General features: G+C 39.3%; 1 protein-coding gene across 7 annotated transcripts in view; it reads left to right on the forward strand.

The window, feature by feature from the left end:
- Nucleotides 1-27,536, forward strand: part of LMBR1 (limb development membrane protein 1) — a 160,728-nt gene that overhangs the window by 115,136 nt on the left and 18,056 nt on the right. For 6 of the 7 annotated variants that reach the window (XM_027101379.1, XM_027101378.1, XM_027101377.1 and 3 more), the window contains 2 exons: nt 20,238-20,399; nt 23,579-27,238. The exons of the other annotated variant lie outside the window; for it this stretch is intronic. In XM_027101379.1, the coding sequence (XP_026957180.1) occupies nt 20,238-20,399; nt 23,579-23,664 (248 nt within the window). In that variant the 3' untranslated portion in view covers nt 23,665-27,238. The remainder of the gene's footprint in view (nt 1-20,237; nt 20,400-23,578; nt 27,239-27,536) is intronic. 7 annotated transcript variants of the gene reach the window in all.

A 27,536-nucleotide genomic window follows, 5' to 3' on the forward strand; every position in this document is an offset into this window, starting at 1 on the left:
TAGTTGTGGCTCGTGGGCTCTAGAGCAGAGGCTCAGTAGTTGTGCACGGGCTTGGTTGCTTCATTGCATGTGGGATCTTCCCAGACCAGGGCTCGAACCCATGGCCCCTGCATTGGCAGGTGGATTCTTAATCACTGTGCCACCAGGGAAGTCCAGGGAAGGTTGGTTCAGTGGGTTGTGTAGGCTTACTGGTAGAGGGGACTGGTGCCTGTGTTCTGGTGGATGAGGCTGGATCTTGTCTTTCTGGTCGGCAGTACCGTGTCCGGTGGTGTGTTTTGGGGTGTCTGTGAACTTATTATGATTTTAGGCAGCCTCTCTGCTAATGGGTGGGGTTGTGTTCCTGTCTTGCTAGTTGTTTGGCCTGTGGTGTCCAGCACTTGAGTTTGCCTTCGTTGAGTGGAGCTGGGTCTTAGCGTTGAGACAGAGGTGTTTGGGAGAGCTGTCGCCGATTCATATTACGTGGGGCTGGGAGGTCTCTGGTGGTCCAGTGTCCTGAACTCGGCTCTCCAACCTCAGAGGTTCAGGCCTGACAGCCGGCCGGACAAGCAAGACCCTTTTGGGAAGTCTGAGGTCTTCTGCCAGCATTCAGTAGGTGTTCTGTAGGAGCTGTTCCACATGTAGATGTATTTTTGATGTATCTGTGGGTAGGAAGGTGATCTCCACGTCTTCCTCCTCTGCCATCTTGAGGCCCTACTGACCACCACTTTTAATACCAATCCTCCCTTTAGAGTTTCCAGGAACCGATTTGATATGTCACTTTTAAAATCTTTTTCTGTGTGCACACACACACATACTCGCGCGCGTGCGCATGTGTGTACGCACGCACACGGTGCGCTCTGAAGGAAGTTTAAAACTCTCACCTGGGTATTACTTTGTTTCTGATGGGCGTTCTTGTTTTTTCTTTGACTCCTAACTTCGGTGAGCCATCCAATAGGAGTTAAAAGAGGAAAAGGTTTTGAACTCATTTCTTTTATCGGAGTTCAGTCAGCTGAAAATGAATTTCAAACCAAAATACTTAATTATCTCTTCCTGCTCAGGTCACCAGTGACTTCCTAGTTGCCCAGTCCTGTAGATTTTGTTTTTATCTTAATTGCTCAGTAGCACTTGCTGTTTGTAACCCTGCTTCACAGATGTCTTCTTTCTTAATATCTGGGCACCACTCCCCTTTTTTCTCCTTCTCCTCTGGCTGTTCTTTAGCTGTCTCTTCTACTGCTCCTCCGCTTCACCCACACACTTGTCCCCAGATGCACACCTCTAACCCACCACCCACCCCTGAGCTAGGAGCAGATAACCCTGCCTCTGTGCTCCACGTGTTGTCCTGCAGCCATCTCACATTGGTCATTTCCACAGTGTGACCCATACATGCGTGTGCGTGTGTGTGTGTGTGTGTGTCCCTCCATCCTTCCCCCCCTCCTTCCCTCGCTCCCTCCTCTCTCCTTTTCTCCCTTCCTTGTACTTTCATCCTCAGGCACTTTCTGTTCAGTATGCCGAGCTAGAAACTGGGGAGTTTGTTAGATGTCTCCACCTTCCTGTACCAATACCCAATGGCCCTCCTCATATTCATCTTGTTAGTATTTCTCATATTCACCCCTGCCTTCCCATTTCCCTTATTAAAAAAAAAGTGCAAAGAATCAGACTTGTTTAGCATCAAAGCAGAGAGCTGAGTATATGATTTTATTTTAATATGTCATTGTGAGGGAATGTTCATGAAGTGGATTCTAAACAGGTGTTCTTTTCTTTAAGGAGGGTAGAGGAAGAAGTGAAACCAAAGCAAAAGAACCAGGGAAGTATTTAATTTTCCAAATGAGGACGTGATATTGAGCGATACTCTGGAAGCCCCATCTCAGGAGATTTTCTCCAGGAAGAGAGTAGGCAGTTACCATCCATTGGAGGTCTTAAACTTTCACTTGTTTTAAAATTAGCACTTCATGTTTGTTCTTGGACGGTGATTATAATTACCATTCATTTAATTTTAATTTGTATTAACATTCACATACGCTAGTTCATCTGGACTACTAAGTTAAATTGCTTCACAGTAGGACAAAATGAGTTTGTAGCATGTAAATAGTCATGACTAAAATTGATGTGATATTTGCAAATGCACTTTTCCATTTCCGGGCCCATATTGGTTCACACTGTTCCCATGGTCTTCTCTCAACCTTTCTCTGCCTGTGCAAGTCTTCCACTCTCTTAGGCCAGGTTGCATCCTCTGTCGCATGTGAAGGTGTACCAGATTCTTGTTTCAGCCTTGTGGTATACGTACCTATGTGGATTGACTTTCTCAAGGGACTTTACATTTCTTAAAGGGCAAGACCAAATTTTATGCGTATTTTTATCTCTCACAGTCCCTAGTTAATAAATATCTGTGATGTCATTGGATGCCACCATGTTGAATGTGGACTGTATTCTCAGAATAGATGAACCAGGATATTCTAGGTGTCCTGCTTCCATCCTGGTTGCCTTTATTTCCATGTTCCAAGCTTTTTTTTTTACCAAGTATGCTAGTTGTATTATTTTAAAAGACCCTTACGATAATAGGCAAAGTATAGAAACAACCCAAGCATCCATTGACAGATGAATGGATAAATAAATTGTGGTTCCTACATACAGTGTCATATCATTCAGCTGTGAAAAGGAATGATGCCTAAGTGAAATAAGCCAGTCACAAAAAGACAAATACTGTATGATTCCACTTATATGAGGCACCTAGAGTCATCTAATTCATAGAAAGAGCAAGTGCAGTGGTGGGTGCCAGTGCCTGGGGGACAGGAAAATGGAGAATTGTTCTTTAATGAGAATAGAGTTTCAGTTTTGCAAGGTGAAAAGAGTTCGGGACGTTAGTTGTACAACAGTGTGAAGGTACTTAACACTTCTGAGCTGCATACTTAAAAATGATTAAGGTGGTAAAGTTTATGTTATGCTCGTTTTACCAGAATTAAACAAAAAAAGAAAAAGGAATGAAGTACTGACACACGCTACAGCGTGGATGAACCTTGAAAACATTGTGCTGAGTGAAATAAGCCAGACCCAAAAGGTCACATAGTGTATGGCTCCACTTATATGAAGTGTCCAGAAGAGGAAGATTCATAGAGACAGAAAGTAGATTAGTGGTTGCCAGGGACTGGGGGGAGGGGTAGTGAGGAGAAACTGCTAATGGGTAGGGGCTTTCACTTTCAACTGATGGAAATGGTTTGCAGTTAGATAGAGATGGTGCTTACACACATTGTGAATGCAGTAAATGCACTGCGTTATTTACTTTAAAATAGTTAATTTTATGCAGTGTGAATTTCATCTCAATAAATTATATTTTTAAGAAAAGATCTTTACACAGTAGATAGTAAATATTGATATTCGTTCTCTTCCCTGTTTCCTTGGCATGGTAATCTAATCCCAAGGGCTAAATTTTTTCTTAAATTTTTATTTATTTATTTGTTTATTATTTTAGTATAGTTGGCATACAATATTATATTAGCTTCAGGTGTACAACATAGTGATTTGACATTTATATACATTTTGAATTGATCCCCATGATAAGCCTAGTGACCATCTGTCATGATACAAAGTTACTACAGTGTTATTGACCATATTCCCTATGCTGCATATTATGTCCCTGGTGCTTATTTCTTTTATAACTGGAGGTTTGTGCGTCTTAATCCCCTTTACCTATTTCACCCACCCTACCACTGCCCTCCTCTTAGCAACCACTGTTTGTTCTCTGTATCTGTGAGCCTATTTTCATATTGTTTTGTTTTGTTTTTTAGATTCCACATATAAGTGAGATCATATGGTATTTGTGTTTCTGTGTCGGACTTATTTCACTTAGCATGATACCCTCTAGATCTATCCATGTGTTGCAAATGGCAAGATTTCAGGTTTTTTTTTTATGGCTGACTAATGTTCCATTGTATGTATGTGTATATATATATATATATATACGTATATACACATACATATATATATCACATGTTCTTTATCCATTCATCCATAGATGGACACTTAGGTTGCTTCCATATCTTGGCTATTGTAAACAATGCTGCAGTGAACCTTGGGGTGCATGTGTCTTTTTGAATTTGTGTTTTGCTACTCTAGCTTCCCTTTCATTTCCGTTTGCATGGAATATCTTTTTCCATCTCTTTACCTTCAGCCTGTGTGTGCCTTTAGATCTGAAGTAAGTTTCTAGTAAGCAGCATATATTTGGGTCTTGTGTTTTTTCATTCAGCCACCATATGTCTTTTGATTAGAGCATTTAGTTCATTTACATTTAAAATAATTATTGATAGGTATTTATTTATTACCATTTTGTTCATTGTTTTCTGGGTTTTTTGATAATTCTTCTTCTTTTTTTGTTCTCTTCCCTTGTGACTTCATGACTTTATTTAGTGTTATGTTTGTATTCCCTTCTCTTTAGTTTTTGTGTATCTTTCACAGGTTTTATGTTTGTGGATACTATGATGTTCCTATATAACAACCTGCTATGTATATAGCAGTCCATTTTAAGTTGACGGTTGCATAAGTTTGAGTGCATTGTAAAAGCACTACATCCCACCCTCCCTCCCCATCACACTTTATGTTTTTTTTTTTTTGCGGTACGCGGGCCCCTCACTGCCGTGGCCTCTCCCGTTGCGGAGCACAGGCTCCGGAAGCGCAGGCTCAGCGGCCATGGCTCATGGGCCCAGCCGCTCCGCGGCACGTGGGATCTTCCCAGACCAGGGCACGAACACATGTCCCCTGCATCGGCAGGCGGACTCTCAACCACTGCGCCACCAGGGAAGCCCCACACTTTATGTTTTTGATGTCATATTTTACATCTTTTTATTTTGTATATCACTTAAATATTTATTTTAGATACAGATGATATTTACCAGTTTTGTCTTTTAACCTTCATACTAGCTTTATAGGTCGTTGAGACACTACCTTTACTATATGTTTGCCTTTACCAGTGAGATTTTTTTTCTTTCATAATTTTCTTGTTTCTAGTTGTGGCCTTTTCTTTTCCCTTTAATGAAGTCCCTTGTTAAGCCAGTTTAGTGGTAATGAACTAACTTTTTTAGCTTTTGCTTGCTTGGGGAATTATTTCTCCTTCAATTCTGAATGATAGTCTTATTGGTTACAGCAGCGGTCCCCAACCTTTTCGGCACCAGGGACCGGTTTTGTGGAAGACAATTTTTCCATGGATGGGGGAGGGGGGGTGGGATGGTTCAGGTGGTAATGCGAGCGATGGGGAGCGGCAGATGAAGCTTCGCTTGCTCACCTGACGCTCACCTCTTGCTGTGCGGACGAGTTCCTCACAGGCTGAGGACCAGTACTAGTCCACGGCCTGGGGGTTGGGGACCCCTGGGGTGGAGTGTTCTTGGTTGTAAGTTTTTTCCTTTCAGTACTTTCAGTATATCATACCAATCTCTTCTGGCCTGTAAAGTTCCTGCTGAAAAATCAGCTGAACTGTAGGGGTTCCCTTGTATGTAACTAGTTGTTTTTTCTCTTGCTGCTTTTAAGATTCTCTCTTTATCTTAAACTTTTGACATTTTAATAATAATGTGACTTGGTGTGAGTCTCTTTGTGTTCATCTTGTTTGGGATCTCTGGACCTGGATGTCTGTTTCCTTTGCCTGGTTAGGGAAGCTGTCAGGCTGATTTCTTCAAATAGATTTCCTGTCCCTTTCTCTCTCTCCTTTTTCTGGGACCCCTGTAATGCAAATGTTAGCATGCTTGATGTTGTCTCACGGGTCCCTTAAACTACCCTCATTTTTTTTAAGTCCTTTTTTCTTTTGGCTCTTCTGATTGATTTCTGCTACCTAGTCTTCCAGTTTGCTGATCCGTTCTTCTGTATCCTCTCATCTGTTGATTCCCTCTAGTGTATTTTTCATTTCAGTTATTATATTCTTCAATTCTGATTTAAAAAAAAAAATATATATATATATATATATATATTTTCCTATTTCTTTTTTTAAATTCTCACTGAGTTCATCCTTTCTTCTCCCAAGTTTGGTGAGCATCTTTGTGTCTATTCATTTGAACTCTTTATCTGATAAATTGCGTATCTCCATTTCATTTAGTTCATTTTCTGGAGTTTTGTCTTGTTCTTTCATCCGGAAGGTATTGTCTCCTCGTTTTGCCTCTTTGTGTCTGTTTCTGTGTATTAGGCATATCAGCTGCATCTCCTGGTCTTGAAGGAATGGCTGTATGTAGGTGTCTTGTGGGGCCAAGTGGTGAATCCCACCCCCAGTCACCAGAGCCAGGTGCTTCAGGGACATCCCCTTGTGTGGGGTGCATGCACCTCCCTGCTGTGGCTGGGCCATGATTGCTGAGGGGGCACTGGTGGGCGGGGCTGGCCCCCAGGCCAGCTGACTGCAACTGCTACGGGCACACTGGTGCCCCATGGAGCAGGAGCTGCTTTGGAGGGGCGCCAGTGCTGGCTGTGGCCACCTGCCAGGTGGGGTGGGGCAGGAGCCGCTTTGGAGGGGGTGGGCGGGTTGGGCAGGGCTGGTCCTCAGGGGAATTCCAGGATGGGCCACATGGTGTTAGCTAGGTTCATGGACAGTGATAGAAATGGTGCTTACCAGTACCAGGCCATCCAGGTGGAAGGAGAGTAAAAGAAAGATGGCAGCACTTCTGTCCCTGGAGAAAGTTCCACCAGATCCCTGCTCCTCCACAGCCCCTAAAATTAGTCATGAGTCTCCTTGTATGACCCAGTTGCTTTTCCAGCTGCCTCTGCTGGAACTCAGAGCGAATGCATTGGTGCACGTGCCCTTCCTGAGTGGAGTCTTGGCTTACAGCAGCCCTCTGGCTCTCCTGGAGGTTAGCCTCTGCTGGTTTGCAAAGCCAGACGTTGTGAGGGCTCATCTTCCTGGTGTAGGTCCCCTGGGCGGGGGAGCCTGACATGGCGCCTGGACCCCTTGCTCCTCAGGGGCCACCTGTGCCGTCATGATATCCCTCCTGCTGTGGGTTGCTACACTGGGGGATGTGGGTTCTGACTAGACCAAGTCTCTGCGCATCCATCTCGAAGTGGCCTTTTCTTTATATCCTTAGTTGTTGAAAAATCTGTTCTGATAGTCTTCAGATTGTTCTCAGAGATGGTTGTTCCTTATGTAGCTGTAGTTTTGCTCCTGAGGCCTGAATATTGTTAGGACTATGAGTCAGTCTTTGACTTATTTGTCTCCCTAGTGTTACGCACTTGATAAAGGAAGAGGGATCAGACAACAGGGGCCTTTATTGTGCTGATAGCATCCCAGGCGGGAGTGTCTCCTCCACCCTCCTCTCCACCCAAAGTTTAGTCATGATCTAAGGGTTAGTTCAGCACCTCTTTCTCTTACAGTGAAAATGTGATCCTGTCATTACCCTGCTCCCAGTGCTTTAAAGTCTTTTGCCATTAGAATAATTACCTGTTTCCATAAGGTGGCACAGAAGAACATTTATGCCTAACTCCGCCTGTATGTCCAACTTCATCTCTTGCCACTCCGAGCCTTACATTTGGAACCATCATGAATAAAAGGGGTGCTCTTCATTTGTGTTGGGATGGGAAGCAAATACTGCTGTGTACCCACTATGTCTTTGAATATGTTACTTCGTCTGCCGTGAATAATTTTGTCATCACCTATTCTCTGGCATAACCTAACATGCCATCTAAGAGTCAGCTCACCATTAACTCCACAGGTAAAGTTTTCCTTGAATTTCTCCCCCTTTAAGTTCCCTCCTGTGTACTCCCAAAATACTTTTCTCAGTCCTCCACATATCTGCCATGTCACTTGTCGCATTGTGTTCTAACTGCTCACTTTTCTCTTCGCTCCATAAAACTGTGAGCTCCTTAAGGGAAGTAATGATCAAGTGTATCCAGTGTCTGCACATAGCATTTAGGACATGTGTGCAATGGAGGAACTCGTGTGCTTTTCAATTTTTCACTTCACTTAACTGTACAAAGACTTTTAGTTGTGCCGAAAGTGTTTCATGTCACGAAAATCTTCTTAGGAAGACTCTCAATTCCATGAAGGGAATAAATGTTATACATACTTACTTGTAACTCTTACAGTACCTGTGTAGGGTCAAGAATATGAATAGGAACTCAAAAATACTTTAAAATTTAACTCATACCACAACAGCAAATACAGAAATATAGAATTTCTAATTAAATCTACTTGACACAGCCATACACTAATATATTCATGCATGATATGGGGTGTATAGTCTGAAGCCTGATAAATGCATTTTAACAGCTTTATTGAGGTATAAGTGACATATCATAAACTGTACATATTTAAAGTGTATAATTTGATAAGTTTTGATATAACTTGTGTAACCGTGAACCTGTTACTGAAATCAAGATAGTGGATAAGTCTGTCACCCTCAGATGTTTCCTTTTGGCCCTGTATATTTCCTCCCTCACACCCGTCTCCGTCCCTCTCCCCCACACCCCCGCCCCAGCAATATCCCCAGGCAACCACTGACCTTTTTATAACTATAAATTAGTTCACATTTCCTAGAATTTTTATAAATGAAATCATACACTGTGTACTATTTTTTGGTTTCTTTTACTCAGTGTATTTATTTTAAGATTCATCAGTGTTGTTTCCTGTGTCAGTAGTTCACTCTCTTTATTGTTGAGTAGTATTCCATTGTACGTATATACCACAATTTGTTTTTCCATTCACCCACTGAAGGGCATTTGAGTTGTTTTCAGCTTTTGGCTATTGTAAATCAAGCTGCCATGGACATTCACATCCAAGTCTCTGTATGGACTTAGGCTTTCATTTCTCTTGGGTAGTAACTAGAAATGGAATGCCTGTGTGTATACTTCATTTATAAAGAAATGGCCGAACTGTTCCAAAGTGCTTATACCATTTTATATCTCCATCACAAGTGTCGGAAAACTCTGGTTCTTCTACATCTTCACCAATACTGGGTTTAGTCAGTCAGTTTAACGTTAGCCCTTCTAATAGGTGTGTAGTGGTATCTTTTTGTGGATTTAACTTGAATTTCCCAGATGACTAACGTGCTCATTTGCCATCTGTATTTTTTCTTTTGATGAAATATTTATTCAGATCTTTGGCTCATTTTTTAAAAGTGCTTTATCACAATACCTGACTTGCAAATATCTTCCCCATTCAGTGGCTTGTCTTTTTATTCTTTTACCAATATCTTTCAAAGTACAGACATTCTTAATTTGATGAAAACAAATTTACCAAATTTTCTTTTATGGATTGTGCTTTTGGTGTCATACCTAGTTAAATCTTCTCTAACCCAAGATGACAAAGATTATCTCCTATGTTTTCTTCTAGAAATTTTATACTTAGGTCCATGACCTATTTTGAGTTAATTTCTATATATAGTATGAGGTATGAATGAAAGTTTATTTTTTGGCATTTGGTAACCAATTATTCCAGCACCACTGCTTGAACAATCTATTCTTTTCCACCGAATTGCCTTTGAAACTTTGTTGGAAATCTATTGTCCATGTATGTGTGGGTGCAGATCTGTTTCTGAACTCTATTTTGTTCCATCGATGTCTCTGTCTTTACATCAATACTACACCATCTGGATTTCTGTGGGTTGATCATGAGACTTGATATCAGGTAGTGTAAGTCCTTCAGCTTTGTTCTTTTTTTCAGAGTGGTTTTGGTTATTCTGAGTCCTTTGCATTCCTGTATGACTTTTAAAAATAGCTTGTCATTTTTCACACAAATGTCCGCTAGGATTTTGATTTGGATTGTGTTTAATCTGTAGAACAAATTGAAGATGATTAATGTCTTTACAATATTGAGTCTTTTAGTCCTTGAACAGTCTGTATTTATTTAGTTCTTTCATTTGTCTCAGCAGTGTTTGTAGTTTTATGTTCAGGGCTTGCACATTTGATAATGTTGTGAATGGTATTTTTTTTAAAAATTCAGTTTCCAATAGTTCATTGCTAGTATGTAGACATACAGTTGATTTTTGTGTGTTGATCTTTTATTTTGCAACTTTGCTAATAAGTTCACTTATTAGTTCTAGTAATTCTTTTAAATCTATTTTATAGGTTTCATTGAATTTTCTACTTTGATGATTATGATGTCTGTGAATAAAGGCAGTTTTACTTCTTCCTTTCCAATATGGATGCTTTTATTTATTTTTCTTCCCTGCTGTATTATCTAGGGCCTCCAGTACAATGTTGAATAGAAGTGTGGTGGGGGCACATGTTCTTGACTTGTTCCTCACCATAGTGTGAAAGCATTCTGACTTTTACCATTAACTGGTATTAGCTATAGTTTTTGTTTTTTTCTTTGTTTTGGTAGATGCCTTTTACCAGGTTGAAGAAGTTCCCTTCTTTTCCTGCTTAGCTGGAGTTTTTATTACGAATGGATGCTGTATTTTGTTAAATGCTTTTTCTGCATCTATTGACATAATCATTTTCTTTTTTAGTCACTGATGCTCCATTCATGTTTTTGTTGTTTTGCTTTCTGTATTTCATTTTGAGTAGTTTCTGTTGAAAATGTCTTCAGGTTTACTAATCTCTTCTTTTGCAGTGTCTAATCTGTCTTTAATCCCATCTAATGTATTTTTTATACGTTACATTGTAATTTTTCTCTGTAGAAGGTAAATTTGGGTCTGTTTTATATGTTTTATGTCTCTACTTAACAAGTTCATGCTTTCCTCTAGCTTCTGAAATATAAGGAATATAGTTATAATTGTTTTAATGTCCTTCATACTCATTCTGTCATCTGTGTCATTTCTGGGTTGGTTGTTTTCCCACAAGCAACGTATTGGTCAGTTCCTGACTGAATACTCAAGATGTCCTGTGCACACCTTTCAGGTTCCCACCCTGTGTAGCTCTCTAGCCACCATGCTGTCCCAAGCTCCACCTGCACCTCTTTAACTCAATGAGGTGGTTGGACTCTGTCCCTGTTCCTTTCCACTCTGAGTCAGAAAGCCCTCTTTAGGCAGGAGCTATGACAGACAAAGAGCCCACCTTGCTTGTTTCTCATCTCAGCATCATTGACCTTCATTGCTAGATGTTCAAGGTCTCGAATACCACGGTTTTGTATATTTGGTCCAGTTTTTTAATTGATTCAGGTGTGAGGGAAAATCTGGTCTCCTTCACTTAGTTTTGGCTGGAATCTGAAGTCAATAAACATATTTCTAATTCATGTAATATAATGAAAATCTATTTGCAGAGTAAGACTGGTCAGATTTAAACTCTTTCCTTTAACATCATCTTCTGTTACCCCCCCAAAAGTGGAACCTCTCATTAGTTTTAGAATTACTTTCTTTGTGAATAAATAAAATAATTGACAGTGAGCCTATTTACATTAGTCCTGAAATTAATGATGTTCAAAATTGATTGTAGATTTTATTATTTCATACTCTTTAAGTCACATTTATTTTTTGACACTGTGTAGGTAAATTTATTTCAAAAGCCCTGTTTAGAGAAGGGAATTTAAAAATCTAGTCAAGATAATAATTTATACTAACTATTATGGGAATCCAGAGGGGGGGAAATGTGTTAATCCCAATGTTTTGTCAAAGAACACTTAATTTATAAATTTGTTTTTTGTATTAAAAGTATGTGCTCTTTTTGGCAGTCTTTCATTAAAGCCATGGATATTCATGTCAGCCATCTGTGTGATATGCCAGCACACATGATTTATTGAGAAAGTTACTTTAATGATCCTTTTAGTGTGTCAAGCTTTATAAATTCTCTCTCAACTTCTTGCTAGCTAAGGAACATGAATCTGCTTGCTAAAAGTCTAAGTTGACTCAGGTGGGCTAACAAACGTAAATTCTCTTGACTCAGATTGCAGGTGGAGTAACCAGCTCTTTCTTGAAATGAGGTTTTGTTTTGTACCTTAGTTCTTTATAGGTACGGATTAAAAAAGATCTTTATTTAAGGAATTATGCATAAAACATTTTCAGTTGAATCCTAGTGCAGGGAGCTGCACTAGGTTTGTTATGAAGAGTATTTTATTGACAGATAATTAGATAATGTGGCCTTATGCTTAGCTGCTGTTTAACTAACTGAGCTTCTTACCTGGTATATATTTTACTTATCTTTTAAAGAAATGAACTTCTGAATGGGAATAAGCATTTCAGTATTTGACTAGGAGAGTGAAATGACAGCATTTGGTAATTGAAATTTTCTTATAGTTAGTAGTATTTTAAAATTTGCTGCCTTAGTATCCTTTTATATATTTCCCTAGAAATAGAGATTTTGAAGTATTTTACATTTGTATGTCTTATTAAGTTAAAATTTTAAGTATTGTTACTTTTTCTTGTGTTGGTATTTTTAATTAAAAAGTACATTAGACCAAATGGACTTTATATATATATATATATATATATATATATATATATGGACTGTTCCATCCAAAAGCAGCAGAATACACATTCTTTTCAAGTGCCCAAGGAACATTCTGCACATGCTAGATCACATGCTAGGACTCAAAACAAGTCTTGGTAAATTTATGAAAATTGAAATCATATTAAGTATCTTTTCTAACTGCAATACTATAAGACTAGAAATCAACTACAATAAAAGAAACTTCCCCAAACACAAACATGTGGGGGCTAAACAATACATTACTAAACAACCAATGGGTCACTGAAGAAATCAAAGAAGAAATTTAAAAATACCTGTAGACAAATGAAAATGAAAGCACAACGATCCAAAATCTATGGGATTCAGCAAAAGCAATTCTAAGAGGGACATTTATAGTTATAAAAGCCTACCTCAGGATACAAGAAAAATTTCCAATAAAGAATCTTACTGTATGCCTAAAAGAACTAGAAAAACGAAGAACAAACAAAACTCAAAGTTAGTAGAAGGAAAGAAACTGTAAAAGATCACAGCAGAAATAAATGAAACTAAAAAAAAAATAGAAAAGATCAATGAAATTAAGAGCTGGTTCTTTGAAAAGATAAACAAAATTGATAAGCCTTTACCCAGACTGATTAAGAAAAAAAGAGAGGGCCCAAATTAATATCAGAAATTAAAAAGAAGACATTACAACCTATACCACAGAAATACAAAGGATCATAAGAGATTACTAAGAACAACTATATGCCAATAAAATGGACAACCTAGAAGAAATGGACAAATTCCTAGAAATGTACGGTCTCCCAAGACTGAACCAGGAAGAAATAGAAAATATGAACAGACCAATAGCCAGTAATGAAATAGAATCAGTAATAAAAACTCCCAGCAAACAAAAGTCCAGGAGCAGATGGCTTCACAAATGAATTCTACCACACATTTAGAAAAGAGTTAACACCTGTCCTTTGCAAACTATTCCAAACAATTGCAGAGGAAGGCATGCTATCACCCTGATATCAAAACCAGACAAAGCTATCACACAAAAAAATTACAGACCAATAGCACTGAGGAACATGTACAAAAATCCTCAGCAAAATCTTAGCAAACCAAATTCAACAGTACATTAAAAGGATCGTACACAAATAAATAAATAAATAAATAAATAAAGTGATGTTTATTCCAGGGATGCAAGGATGGTTCAATATCTGCAAATCAATCAATGTGATATATCTCATTAAGACACTTGAAGTATAAAAATCATATGATCATCTCAATAGATGCAGAAAAAGCTTTTGACAAAATTCAATATCCGTTTATGATAAAAACTCTGCACAAACTGGGTAGAGGGAACATACCTCAACATAATAAAGGCCATATATGATAAGCCCACAGCTAACATCATACTTAGTGGTGAAAAGCTGAAAGCATTTTCTGTAAGATCAGGAACAAGACAATGATGCCCAGTCCTGCCACTTTTATTCAACATAGTATTTGAAGTCCTAGCCACAGCAGTCAGACAAGAAAAAGAAATAAAAGGAATCCAGATTAGAAAGGAAGAAGTAAAACTGTCACTGTTTGCTGATGACATGATACTATACTTAGAGAATCCTACAGACACCACCAAAAAACTATTAGACCCCATCAATGAATTCCATAAAGTTGCAGGATGCAAAATTAATATACAGAAATCAGTATACAGAAATCTGTTGCATTTCTATACACTAACAACAAACTATCAGAAAAAGAAATTAAGAAAATAATCTCATTTACCATTGCACCAAAAAACAGTAAAATAGCTAGGAATATATCTAAATAAGGGGGCAAAGACCTGTACTCAGAAAACACTGATGAAAGAAATTGAAAGCAACACAACAGATGAAGAGAAATACTGTGTTCATGGATTGGAAGAATTAACATTGTTAAAATGAAGATGAAGAGAAATACTGTGTTCATGGATTGGAAGAATTAACATTGTTAAAATGACCATACTACCCAAAGCAATCTACAGATTCAGTACAATCAAAACACCAATGACATTTTTCACAGAACTAGAACAAATAATTCTAAAATTTGTATGGAACTACAAAAGATACTGAATTGCCAAAACAATTTTGAGAAGGAAGAATGAAGCTGGAGGTATCAATGCTTTCTGATTTTAAACTATACTACAAAGCTAGTCATCAAAACGGCATGGTACTGGCACAAAAACAGACACATAGATCAATGGAACAGAATAGAGAGCCCAGAAGTTTAACCCATGCAGCTACGTCAATTAATCTATGACAAAGGAGGCAAGAATGTACAGTGGGGGAAAAGACAGCCTCTTCAATAAATGGTGTTGTAAAAACTGGAAAGCTATATGCAAAAGAATCAAACTGGACCACTCTCTCACATCATGTGCAAAAATAAATTCAAAACAGATTATTTAAGTGTAAGACCTGAAATCATAAAAATTCTAGAAGAAAACATAGGCAGTATGCTCTTTGACATCAGCCTTAGCAATATGTTTTTGGGATCTGTCTCCTCAGGCAAGGGAAACAAAAGCAAAATAAACAACTGGGACTACATCAAACTAAAAATCTTTTGCACAATGAAAGAAACTGTCAACAAAATGAAAAAGGCTGCCTACTGAATGGGAGAAGATATTTGCAAATGATATATCCGACAAGGAGTTAATATCCAAAATATACAAAGGCTCAATATCAGAAAAACAAACAACTCAATCAAAAAATGGGCAGAAGATCTAAATAGACATTTCTCCAAATAGGAAATACAAGTGGCCAAAAGACACATGAAAAGATGCTCAACATTGCTAATTATTAGAGAAATGCAATTCAAAACTACAACAAGATATTACCTCACACTGGTCAGAATGGCCATCATCAAAAAGTCTACAAATAGGGGCTTCCCAGGTGGCGCAGTGGTTGAGGGTCTGCCTGCTGATGCAGGGGACACGGGTTTGTGTCCCGGTCCGGGAAGATCCCACATGCCACGGAGCGGCTGGGCCCGCGTTGTGAGGCCCGCATACTGCAAAAAAAAAAAAAAAGTCTACAAATAATAAATGCTGGAGAGGGTATGGAGAAAAAGGAACCCTCCTGCACTGTTGATGGGAGTGTAAACTGGTGCAGCCACTATGGAGAACAGTAGGGAGGTTCCTTAAAAAAACTAAAGATAGAGTTACCATTCGATCCTGCAATCCCACTCCTGGGTATTTATCTGAAGAAAATGAAAACACTAATTAGAAAATATGTATGCACCCCTATGTTCATTGCAGCATTATTTATAATAGCTAAGATATGGAAGCAACCAAAGTGCCCATCAATAGATGAATGGGTAAAGATGTGATGTGTGTATATATCCACACACCACACCACACCACACACACACACACACACACACACACACTGGAATATTACTCAAACATAAAAAAGATTGAAATATAACCATTTATGACAACATGGGTAGACCTAGAGGGTATTACGCTTGGTGAAATAAGTCAGACAGAGAAAGACAAATACTGTATGATTCCACTGATAATATGAAATCTAAGAAACAAAACAAATGAACAAACATAGCAAAACAGAAACAGAGTTATAGATACAGAGAGCAGGTGGTTTCCAGAGGGAGGGCGGTAAGGGGAGGAAAGAAATAGGTGAGGAGATTAGAGTTGCAAAATTCACGGTCTGAAATGTACAGTGTGGGGAATATAGTCAATAACTATGCAACTAGACATCGTGATCATTTGAAATATATAGAAGTATTGAATCACTATGTCGTGTAACAGGAACTTGCATAGTGTTTTAGGTCGATCATACTTCAAAAACAAACTCATAAGAAAAAAGATCAGATTTGTGGTTAGCAGGGACGGGAGGTGGGTGGAAGGGGAACTGGATGAAGGCCGTCAAAAGGTACAGACTTCCAGTTACAAGATAAATGAGTACTAGGGGTGTGATATGCAACATGATACCTAGAGTTAACACTGCTGTGTGCTGTAGAGGCAGGTTGTTAAGGGGTAAATCCTGAGAGTTCTCATCACATGGGAAAAGTTCTTTTTAACTTTCCAAGTTTTTATCTGTTTGAGGTGATGAATGTTCACTAAACTTATTGTAATAAACATTTCCTTTGTATGTGAGTCCAATCATTATGCTGCACACATTAAACTTACATAGTGAGGTATGTAAATTATATCTCAATAAAACTGGAAGAAAAGAATTAAAATAAAAAGTACATTGTACAGTTTAATTATTGCTGTGACACAATCCTCTCAGACATTTTAGAAAAGTGATTATTTAAGGCTTCTTGTCTAATAGAAGATTTTCAGAAGTGAAGAACTGTGTGGTACCAGAGTAATCTTTTAGTCAGTCGATATTAGTTAGATTTTTAAAACATTAAATTTGAAACAGCAAGGTCTTTAGAGCTCGTCCCTATATAATCTCTAGTATTTTGTCTGCTGCCTCACGTGTACTCTAGCAACAGACTCCTGGATTTCTGTCTGTGAGGCCAACCTGAGGTATCTGGGGACCAGAACATTTAATGAGAGAGATTGCGCTTCGCCTGGTGTTTCTCACTGGGTCTTGACCCTGATTCTCGAGATACCAAGTTGAGTCCACTAAGAAGTTCTAGTGAAAGTATTTTTCTGTTGTTCATAACATACCTTCCATTCTCACTCTGCGAGTGCTTTCTGCCCCCGACCTCACTCTCATGCAGTGGTGCTGTCCCAGCACGACACAGGCCAAGTTCTGGGCGGTGCCAATTTGCTATTTAGCATATGACAGTGGTTTCCAAAGTGGAGTTTGTTTCCCGTCCATTCACAAAGTAAGTCATTGGGCTGTGTGAAGAAACTATTAGAACTTGTATTTATTTTTATTGTTATAATTTTTAAAGTTTTTGTTTTGTGTGTAAAATAATGTATATGTCAGTGAGTAGTACATATATATCAATAGTTTATAAATAATTAAAATACACATATAATGGGTATATGTACTCTAATTTTATTTTTGCTTTTGGTGGTGTATGATCAAAAATTTTTGAGACCGGATAAGACTCTTATAGCGCATCTGGGTGAGGGTTTTTATTCTGTTATTTGTCAGTTCCTCCATAAATATGAGCTTCATGATATGCACTGTTGTGTGTGTGTGTGCGCATACGCGCATGCCTGCCGCCTCATGTATGTGTGTTTTTCTTGTGAAAAATTCTGTGGCTCTCACCAGATTCTCGGGAGTCTTTGGCCCTAAAGATCAAATATGCTGGGCTTCCCTGGTGGTGCAGTGGTTAAGAATCCACCTGCCAATGCAGGGGACACGGGTTGGAGCCCTGGTCCGGGAAGATCCTGCATGCCGCGGTGCAACTAATCCCACGTACCACAACTACTGGGCCTGTGCTCTAGAGCCCGCGATCCACAACTATGAAGCCTGCGCGCCTAGAGCCCATGCTCCACGACAAGAGAAGCCAGCGCAATGAGAAGCCTGTGGGCACCTCAACAAAGAGTAGCCCCTGCTCGCTGAAACTAGAGAAAGCCCGTGCTCAGCAACGAAGACCCAATGCAGCCAAAAATAAATAAATAAAATAAATAAATGTTTTCTAAAAAATGCATAAAATCAGATATGCTTATCTGGGATCCCTGGGCCATGAAACCACTGAAGTTCTTTTTGGGAGGACTGTACCTTGTTTACATATAACTGCCTAGTTTAAATTAAGTGGTACTAACTGATTCACTCTGTTATAAAGCAGAAACTAACACACCATTTGTAAAGCAATTGTGTACTCCAATAAAGATGTAAAAAAAAATAATTAATTAAGTGGTACTTCATTTGAAAAATAATATATATGATTAGATACATATTCTTTTTTCTTTTTAATTAATTAATTTTGGCTGCGTTGGATCTTCGTTGCTGCGCGTGGGCTTTCTCTAGTTGCGGCGAGCGGGGGCTACTCTGTTGTGGAGCGCGGGCTTCTCACTGCGGTGGATTCTCGTTGCGGAGCACAGGCTCTAGGCGCGCAGGCTTTAGTAGTTGTGGCTCACGGGCTCTAGAGCGCAGGCTGAGCAGTTGTGGCGCACGGACTTAGTTGCTCCGCGGCATGTGGGATCTTCTCGGACCAGGGCTTGAACCCATGTCCCCAGCACTGGCAGGCATATTCTTAACCACTGCGCCACCAGGGAAGTCCCATATTCTTTTTAATAGATTGAAGTCTTATTAAGTCTTTAGTCTGATAAACTGCCGCCAGAATGGTTGCCATGATCTCATGGTGTGACCTATGCTGCATACTCTACTAGGGTCTGGGTCCCTTTTACCTTCTTTTAAAAGATATTTTATTGTATGTTTTCACTAACCTTATACTTCTTTAAAATATTATGATAGATTATTGTCTCTCAGATTCAAATACATTGGCCCTGGATAGATGTAGTTACAAAAGAGCTGCTATTTGAAACCGGCTGTTTTTCTGTTGTCTCCATAAGCTGCTTTTGTGGAGTCTGTCTGTATAATAGGTGATGGGACTGCATTGAGTGGGGATGTGAGTTAAGTTTAAAAGTCAGCTGATAAGATGAAATTGAGTTTAGTCAAAGTTATTCTTGAAATTCTTAGATCACCCATAAAATTAAAGGTATATGATTTTGTCTATACAGTCCTTTGTGGTTAAAATTTTATATGGCCCCGAGTAGCTCTTCAGTTTCTTCCTTAAAGAGTGTCAACAATCCCATCATCTCTCGGGTGACTGACCACTTGAATGCTGTTTTACTTATTTATTTATTCATTTACCAGTAGTCAGAAAAACCCTACCATTCACATATTCTTTCCAATAAGTACTGGACCTAGGACACGAGCTCACTGAATAGAATGACTATTCAGATTTTTTTTCAATAAAAAGACTTGTTTTTTAAATATGTATAGGTGAATTTAAGTAACTTCAATGCATATATGATACAACTGCACTGCATTTGCAACCTATACGACATAATTACACTGTATTTCCAGCATTGGCCATTTCCCTGCACAAGCCTGTAGCATCCAACTCAGATGAATAATGTGTGTGTGTGTTTTTTCCCTTGGAAAGGAATCACTCTATTTGTTTATTTGTTATGTAATAAGTTTTAAGTATGTGCAAGGCATTGCTCTGGGCATTGGAATTATAAGAATGAAAATGACACAGTCCCTGTTCTTATAGAACTTACATTCTAGTGGCGAAAGTAGGCAATAGATAAACCACAAAGGAGGGCTTCCCTGGTGACGCAGTGGTTGGGAGTCCGCCTGCTGATGCAGGGGACACAGGTTGGTGCCCCGGTCCGGGAAGATCCCACATGCCGCGGAGCGGCTGGGCCCGTGAGCCATGGCTGCTGAGCCTGCGCGTCCAGGGCCTGTGTTCCGCAACGGGAGAGGCCACAACAGTGAGAGGCCCGCGTACCGCAAAAAAAAAAAAAAAAAAAAACCACAAAGGAAAAGAAACATTTTGGGCAGTGTGTGCTGTGAAGAAACATAATCAGGGTGGAGGGCCTTGGCAGGTCCGCTGTCTGGGGAAAGGAAATCAGGTGGCCTCTCGGAGGAGGTGACATGTGAACAGGAGCCTGCATGAAGAGGGGACAAGGGTGGGGAGGTGAGAGGGTTTGTCAGGTGTCTCTTCCATCACGACCCTGGTTTCCTAGTTCAGGGGAGCAGGCTGCACCCACCCGCCCCACACGAGTGGCACGGTGGGTTTCTTGTGGATGTAGGCGAAACCTCTGAGCAAGTGACTCATGTCAGCGCCATTGCTCATCGCTTCCAAGAGGCTGTGATATGTGGGCAGAGTCGCTTTGGGTTGACTGGGGTTTTCCCACCAGGTAACAGCCGTGCGTTTTACCTAGGATCCCACCAACAGAAATGAGAAAGTCCATGGAATTTGATCCGTCTGATTTGTACTTTATTTTGTTATGTATATATAAATTTATTGTACCTGATTTTATTAAGGGCTATTTTATTTATTTTTAACAGGAATCACTAGATTTGATCTACTTGGAGACTTTGGAAGGTTTAATTGGCTGGGAAATTTCTATATTGTGTTATCCTACAATTTGCTTTTTGCTATTATGACAACATTGTGTCTGGTCAGAAAATTCACCTCTGCTGTACGAGAAGAACTTTTCAAGGCCCTAGGTAATTCTGAGGTTTATGGGTATTTTTGTCTTTTTCTACTTATTAATAATTTTGACATTTCAGCTAATTTTAAGTCTTCATCTATTCATTTTTCCAAATGTGTAAATCCTTAGAGGTCACATTCCTGACCCACTACTTACTGGTTATGCTCTCGTATAAAATTACTTCATTAAGTCTCATCTTTCTCATCTGTAAAATGGTGATAATATCTTCTTCTTTCAGGACTGTTGTGAATATTAACTGAAATAGTTCTTTTAAGGGCCTGAGCATAATCCTAGCACATGGTAAGAGCTCAGTAAACATTAGCTCTTGGATTATGATGATGAGGGTAGGTGTGATGAGCTGAGGATGATGATGTGCTAAAGACATATTTGGGTATTGATACCTCTTACTATTTTTTAGTTAAAGGTTTTTTTCAGGATTGGATTTTATAGGTATCAGGCTGACCCACAATTATAATTCTCTTCAGTTAGTCGAATAATAATTCAGAATAAAAGTATTAGTGTTCTTGGCATTAATAAGAGAGAGGGCATTCATCATGTATCCTATGAGTCATATGCATTGTGGCAGTGTTAAAAACTCATAGGTTTGGCTGAGCTATGAAGGGCCCAAATGTAACCTATGAATGTATTCTTCATGCTTGCTTCAACATTAGTACTAAACATCTTTCAGGTTTTGTATTTTAGGAATACCAGGACAATAGAAGCTGTCTTGCTGTATAAGCCCTCTTGGGTTTAGGGTGTGTAATTTTATAAAAGAAGGGAAAGGTACTGATTTATTGTAGAAAGTCCTGACGTTAGCCGTTTACCTGAATTGACATCATTTGAATGCTTATACTCCGTATTCTTTTGTGGCTTTTAGCTGTTGCAAAAGGCAACATGATAATTGATTCGTTAAGATTCTGTTTTCAGATACTTTACACCTTATGAGCAACAATAAAGCTTTGCATACCACCAAGCCTTTCCAACCCTGATGCTTGAAAGGATGACCTTTGGGAAGGAAAAAGGATTTCAGATTATGTATTCATGTCTGTTTTACTGCAAATCTATCGTGGGAGGGGGTGGCTGATGAGATATTGGCCTGAAAGGGAAAGTTACATCGCATTTCAGCTGAAGCACCAGATAATCTATGGATTTTAATGCCTAGGTTCCTTAATGCTGGTCAGATTAAAATCTAAAGGTGAAGTCAGAATCAAACAGTCCTCTCAGCCAAAGTTTTAGAGTTAAAATTTCATTTTTAAGCCTGTTGTAGCATCAGCAATGTTAGTTAGCCGTGATCTCAGATAAATTCCTACTCACCATTCACGAAAATGAGATGGTTATGCATAAATTGCAGTAAATTTAGCGTTTGAGTTGGGTATTCTGGATACCATCTTGCTAAGGAAGTCTTTATTAAAACAGTAAAATGTAGTTTAACCCAAGGTAAAAGTTGTAACTGTTGTGTTGGCTCTTTGGCCATAAGAGGCAGTGAAATCATCAAGAGTTGTGTAAAACGTCTAATAGGTACAGTTTTTTTTCCCTAATGTTTTCTGTTACTCTTTGGAATGCTCTAAGGAGGCAATGCCTTATACCTAGAAAATGATCCTCATTAAGTGTATGTCATGTGTGAATGATCTGAGATCTTAAATATGATTTCACTGGGAGTCATAATTTGATTATATAATACAAAATTTAACTATATCCTTTCTTTTTTCGTTTTCTTCTTCTTCTTTTGTGTGTGTGTGGGAGGTGGGGTGGGAGGGATTTTTCTCTCTGCTGCTGTGCGTTGAGAATCATAACATCTATCTCATAGAGTACCTGGCACATGGCAGACACTCAGAATGTCGCTACCATGATGGTGGTGGAGGTGATTGTTTTTGCAGAAGAGAGACATTGTAGTTTGCCTGAATGCATAACTTTTGCTACACCCAGGTTTTAGAAGTAACTCATTGAAATAATCGATCCTAAAGGGGTTCTGTTCCAGGGAGGGCGTTGGTCACTCGGTCGCTGCTCTCTTTGCCCACGTCCTTCTGCAGCCGGCCTGTGTTAACACGCTTTCTCACGTCCAGCAGTTGTAGGTGCCTTCTGTCACTCAGTGGCTTGGCCGTTCCTGAACAAAAAAACAAGAACTGTTTTTTTGTGTGTGTTGGATTGATTTATGTTTCCTTTCCCAGTCATGCGTCATAGACAGGCTCAGTTTTACCTTTTCTTTCATTAAGATATGCAGTGATAGAAGTTTAAAAATTTGGAGTGCTATGTTGGCTTGCGAGGGATATAAAATTGCTTACCAGTCAGGCAGACAACCATCTGAAATTTTAGGGGAAAAATCATCTTATCCAGGTATATTTTTACAAATATCTGAGCCTCATAAAAATTGTTTCCTCAAAATCTTTTCCATGGATGTGTTGCTCATGTGCTCTTGACTGTCTTTATGCTTCATTTTGTTAAAGTGCTCAGAGCTTTAATGCCACTTAAACTCTTAAAATTTCTTCTCACTTTTCTGCCTGCCAGGGCACAGTATTGTCCTATGTGTCAGGTATACTATGTAAATAATTACTATGTGATACAGAGGGAAAGTAATGTAACTTAAAAGGTAGTAATAATCTTTTACTCTGTGAAATATCTCTGAGTAGTGAAATCTTCTTTATGGTCAGTTTGTTCTGTTGCCATTTCTTTCTTCTTGGTAGTGTCTTCTGTTGCTTTCCTTTTTACTTGCATGCTTTATGTTTTGGTGTGTCTCTCCCTGCGTTTTCCTGAGAGTGTGTATGTATGGGTGTCTTTTAAAACAAAAATGGGGTCATCCTCGTTTCAGGTTGTTCCCTGGGAAGGGCACTAGAGTGTGGGGATAAGCTTGCAGGAGGAGGTTTATTAGAAGTTGCTCTTGGGACCAAGGTGGAGGGCAGGGCAGGGGCAGGAGCTGTGCGGAGGGCAGTGGCCGCTGCATCTCACCGGGAGCCTCAGCCGGCCCCGTGGGATGTTGGATGAAGGAAGGACTCCCAGGCTGCCCTGAACTAGGGGAGGCCTGACTGCCTCCTGGGCAGCTGTCTTCAGCTCAGGCCCAGGCGCTGCCGGTGGGGAGAAGGGCCCTTTCATCCTACAGGGAGTGTAGCCAGAGAGGCACAGTTCCCTCAGGAGCATGGCACACTCTGCCCGACCTCTCAACAATGCATTAGTTCTTACATCTTCTTCATTTTCCTGCAGGGCTTCATAAACTTCACTTATCAGATACTTCAAGGGATTCAGAAACCACAAAGCCTTCTGCGAATGGGCATCAGAAAGCACTGTGAGACCCGCAGCAGCGCCCTGCAATCAAGAGCCTGAGCGCCCCAAACCTGTGACATTCCCGTCGGTCAGGGGTGCTTCCTGCTGACTGTGGTCCACGCTTACGGCCTGGGCCTGTCAGTGTCGTTTTCATAATCTAAGAGCTTGGCTGTTGCAGGTCTTCTTCTTTTTACCTTTGGGGCGGCCCTTGTAGTTCCCAGCCAGGTGCAGCCTCCTCAGGGCGGCGCGTCTTCTGGGGCCATGTTTGCTTGCATCAGTTATGCGCCCATATGAGAGTGTTAGAAAAGGCCAACTTTGGGGCTTTCTAAGGATTCACTTAAATCTTGTTATATATTCCATTCAAAACGAATTCCATTCATGCCCTACATGAAAGGGCATCCTTGGTACTTAGATGTGAAATTTCTGCAAAAAATGAAAGTTTATAGATGATATTGCAGTGGGTACATTGGAACTGTAAATGGTTGCAAATTATATTTTTCACTTCCTTGAAGAAAAAACAAAAGCATAGTTCTGATTTATGTTACAGAATGATATTGATTGGACTTTGAGTCAAGGGAAAAATACAAAATTCTTTTAAAACTTGAGCCTTGGTAGGATGCCACAGGAATACCTCCTACTGTCCAGTGGAATAAGCTATGGTAGGAAGTATTATGTAATCATACTTCTCTGACAGTTTATGTGTATATAATTCAATATTACCTCTCATAACATAGTTGCCAGTGTTGAATACACTTGTAACTTAGATTTTGCCTTATAGGCTATATGTACACTCAGTTTTTTTTAAACATTTTTTTCAGAAATCCCTTAATTCCCTGTGTCCATTATGAACTATAAATGCTCTGTGGTAGACACCCCTTCTTTCGCCACAGTCTTCAGGCTTTGATCACTTCTGTACGTGCCAATTTAAACATCAGACTTACGAATGTTACCATTTAACACCCAAAACACACAGCATCAGCATTCATGATGTAAGAAAAGTTTTGCCGTGTATCATGGTCTGATGATCATTCAGTTATTAAATTGTAAATAATTCTTGGGATGGGTTCTTGACTTAAGTCCACTGAATAAAAGCTATAACATTATACTCCGTGTTACCATCCACTAGGATCGAGTACCAGAAATTGTGCATGCAAAAATAGCAGATGGGTCCACTTGCACACAGTTCATATCATGCAGCCTCTATAAACACATATGTTCATATGCGCTGTGTGTTTGGCAACAGGTTGTGTTCAGACAAACGTAAAAGAACAGTTTTCTCAAATTGTTGAATTTAAAGGGTTTTTTTGGGAGAAATTTATGAAAAACAGGCTATATATATTTTGACATCAAAAATTTCCACTTAGATCCAATATAATAAGAGAAAGTAACCCAAAGCTCCATTGTGTATACTTCTCCTTTATTTATACCTCTGCATTTCCTTCTGAGCTTCTCTTCCTGTTAAAATGCAGCTTAGTTTTAAAATAAAAGAACATTTTGTGATTCTAAACAACACTCAGTAAATACCACCAGTCTAGTATGGGTGAATTTCTCAGCATAAGATCCACATACTGAGAAAATGAATAAAAATTGGCTGCTTTCTAATTTTACTGGTAATTATACCTATTTAAGTGTTAATTGCAAGTTTTGATTTTTACTGAAACTTGCTTGCTTTGAGCAGACCAGGTCAAGGGGAGAAGAGAAAAGAATTCCTTTAAATAAAAGAATATCACTTTTAACTTACACTAATTTCAGGGCAGACATCCAGAGGAAGAGCTTCTGGGTATTTGTAAGATGTCTGAAAATTTTTGAGTAAAATATTAAACTTTTCAATGTCTATATCAACTCTTTGTTCATTTGAAAGTTTCTTTCCATCAGAGGACTTAAGCCAGGTTTGGATTAGTAAGGAGTGAAATGTATTATAAATTCCTGAAGCTCTTAGTGGATGCTTCTTCACTGCTGTGTGGAGCAGAGGGACGGTTTTGAACCTTGGGTGCCAGATGCCTTCTGTGGAAGCAAATATAGGTTGTCACATCCTCGGTCTGCACGTAATGACAACCACCTGAGGCTCTAGCAACACCTGGTGCATTCCTGGTCACAAGCGCAGTCTTCCTCTTGAGTGAGACACTTACTCTAAATGCAGGCGCTTCTCCTGCATGCACGCTGGAGGCTGGCATGTGCACCTGTGGCAGAAGTGGCTGCGGCGCACTGAGGCCGAGCACTGGAGGACCGGTAAGGACAGACAGGCACCCGTGAGCTTCCTGTTACTGCAGTTGTGCGTGCAGTGGAGGGCGAGCACGAGGCCTCAGGTCCGAGGTCCCGGTGCCGGCGGTCGGACGGGCCTGAAACTGCCTTCCTTCTAAGTGGGTGGGGTACATCACTGACTGCATTAAATCAAATGCTCCTTTTATTTTTTCTCACCACTAGGATCTATTTTAAAAGGGCATTAGGCACTGCAATCACAAAGTTTCTTGAGGAGACTGAGCCAATTCTTATCATTCATTGGTTCTACAGTATGTAAATAAATTATTTTGAAGTTATAAATTTTACAGATTATAATGTTTGTAATGATTTTTACTGATTTTCCAAGATATTTCTTAGATTTAAAATTTGTTTAGCTTTATATACATTCTGTGTAAAAATAGACCTGCTGTATATATGAGACTTTATGTGAAAATTACACACACACACACAGGTGGCACCTTCAGTGCCACGCTGAGGGGTTGACAGTGGATGAGAATGAAAGCTTCCTGGTGGTTCTCAGTCTCGGGTGCGTCAAAGGTGCATATATACCTGACCTTCGGGGCACCGGCTTCTGCCTGGTTTTCTGGAGCAGTCAGCCTCCCTGTGGCCTCTGTAACCGCCTTATTTGCCAGCAACACAGGCTTACATCGCGTGAAAGCCCTAGGTGGCTTTCTATGTTGTTAGCAGTATTTAGTATATAAAGGCAGAGTTCTTAAAATAATTTTTTTTTAAGTATGAGGATACATGCAGTACTGACTTTTTAAACTTTTAAAAAAATTGGTATGATGTTACTTTAAAAATAATGTTTGGATGCACTGGCAAATTATTTTTGTTTACAGAGTGTTTTGTTTACAGGTTATCAGTCTTGTTTCTGTGAGATACTTTTAGTGTGACTTTTTAAATGTCTCAGAAATTAAAGTTTTACTAAATGATTTCATATTTTGGTTTACAAGTACTCAAATGTGTTTTTTATTTTTAATCTTAAATACCATCATGGCTAAAACTTAAGGGTGTATGTAGGTTATTTTCATTTCAGTTTTATAAAGGGCAATAACTATTCTTATGGAATGTTGAACTGAGGGAGGAGTGGATATTTTCTCTCCTTTTTGTTGGGGAGTTTTTGATCAATTTCTTGCAACCTAAAATGTAGCATCAGTAATTGAAATCATGTATGTTATTTCTTTGACTTATTTAGGTTTGATGTCTCTAATTTCTTCCATTGAAGGACTGAGCCATATACCTGATTGTGGTGTGAGCAGCTTAATCCAGAGTGCTTGGAAGGCAAAGGCCTTTAGCATGTGGTTCATTCACTGACAAACAGAAGCCTCTACGGCAGTGGCTTTCAGACTTCTGACCAGAGTAAGAATTCCAGTCTACATTGTAACTCACACACACATACATACTTCTATACACAAACAAAAATTTAACAAAACAGTGCCTACTTTTACTGTGTGTGATGCATGCTGGCTTCTTCTATTCTGTTTTGTTGGTATTTAAAAAAAAATACTTGACACAAACCACCAAGTCATTTCCTGGCTGAAAGAATACAAAGCATTTTTTTGGCTTTTGAATATTGTTCAGGTAAAATTCATTATTGCAAATACCACTGAAACAAAAGGATTGCATATGCAAATTACTTGTTCCACTGAAAAGAATG

The sequence above is a fragment of the Aethalodelphis obliquidens genome, unplaced genomic scaffold (genome assembly GCF_003676395.1).
Source record: "Aethalodelphis obliquidens isolate GAN/ISIS:26980383/991018 unplaced genomic scaffold, ASM367639v1 scaffold5, whole genome shotgun sequence".
NCBI lineage: Eukaryota > Metazoa > Chordata > Mammalia > Artiodactyla > Delphinidae > Aethalodelphis > Aethalodelphis obliquidens.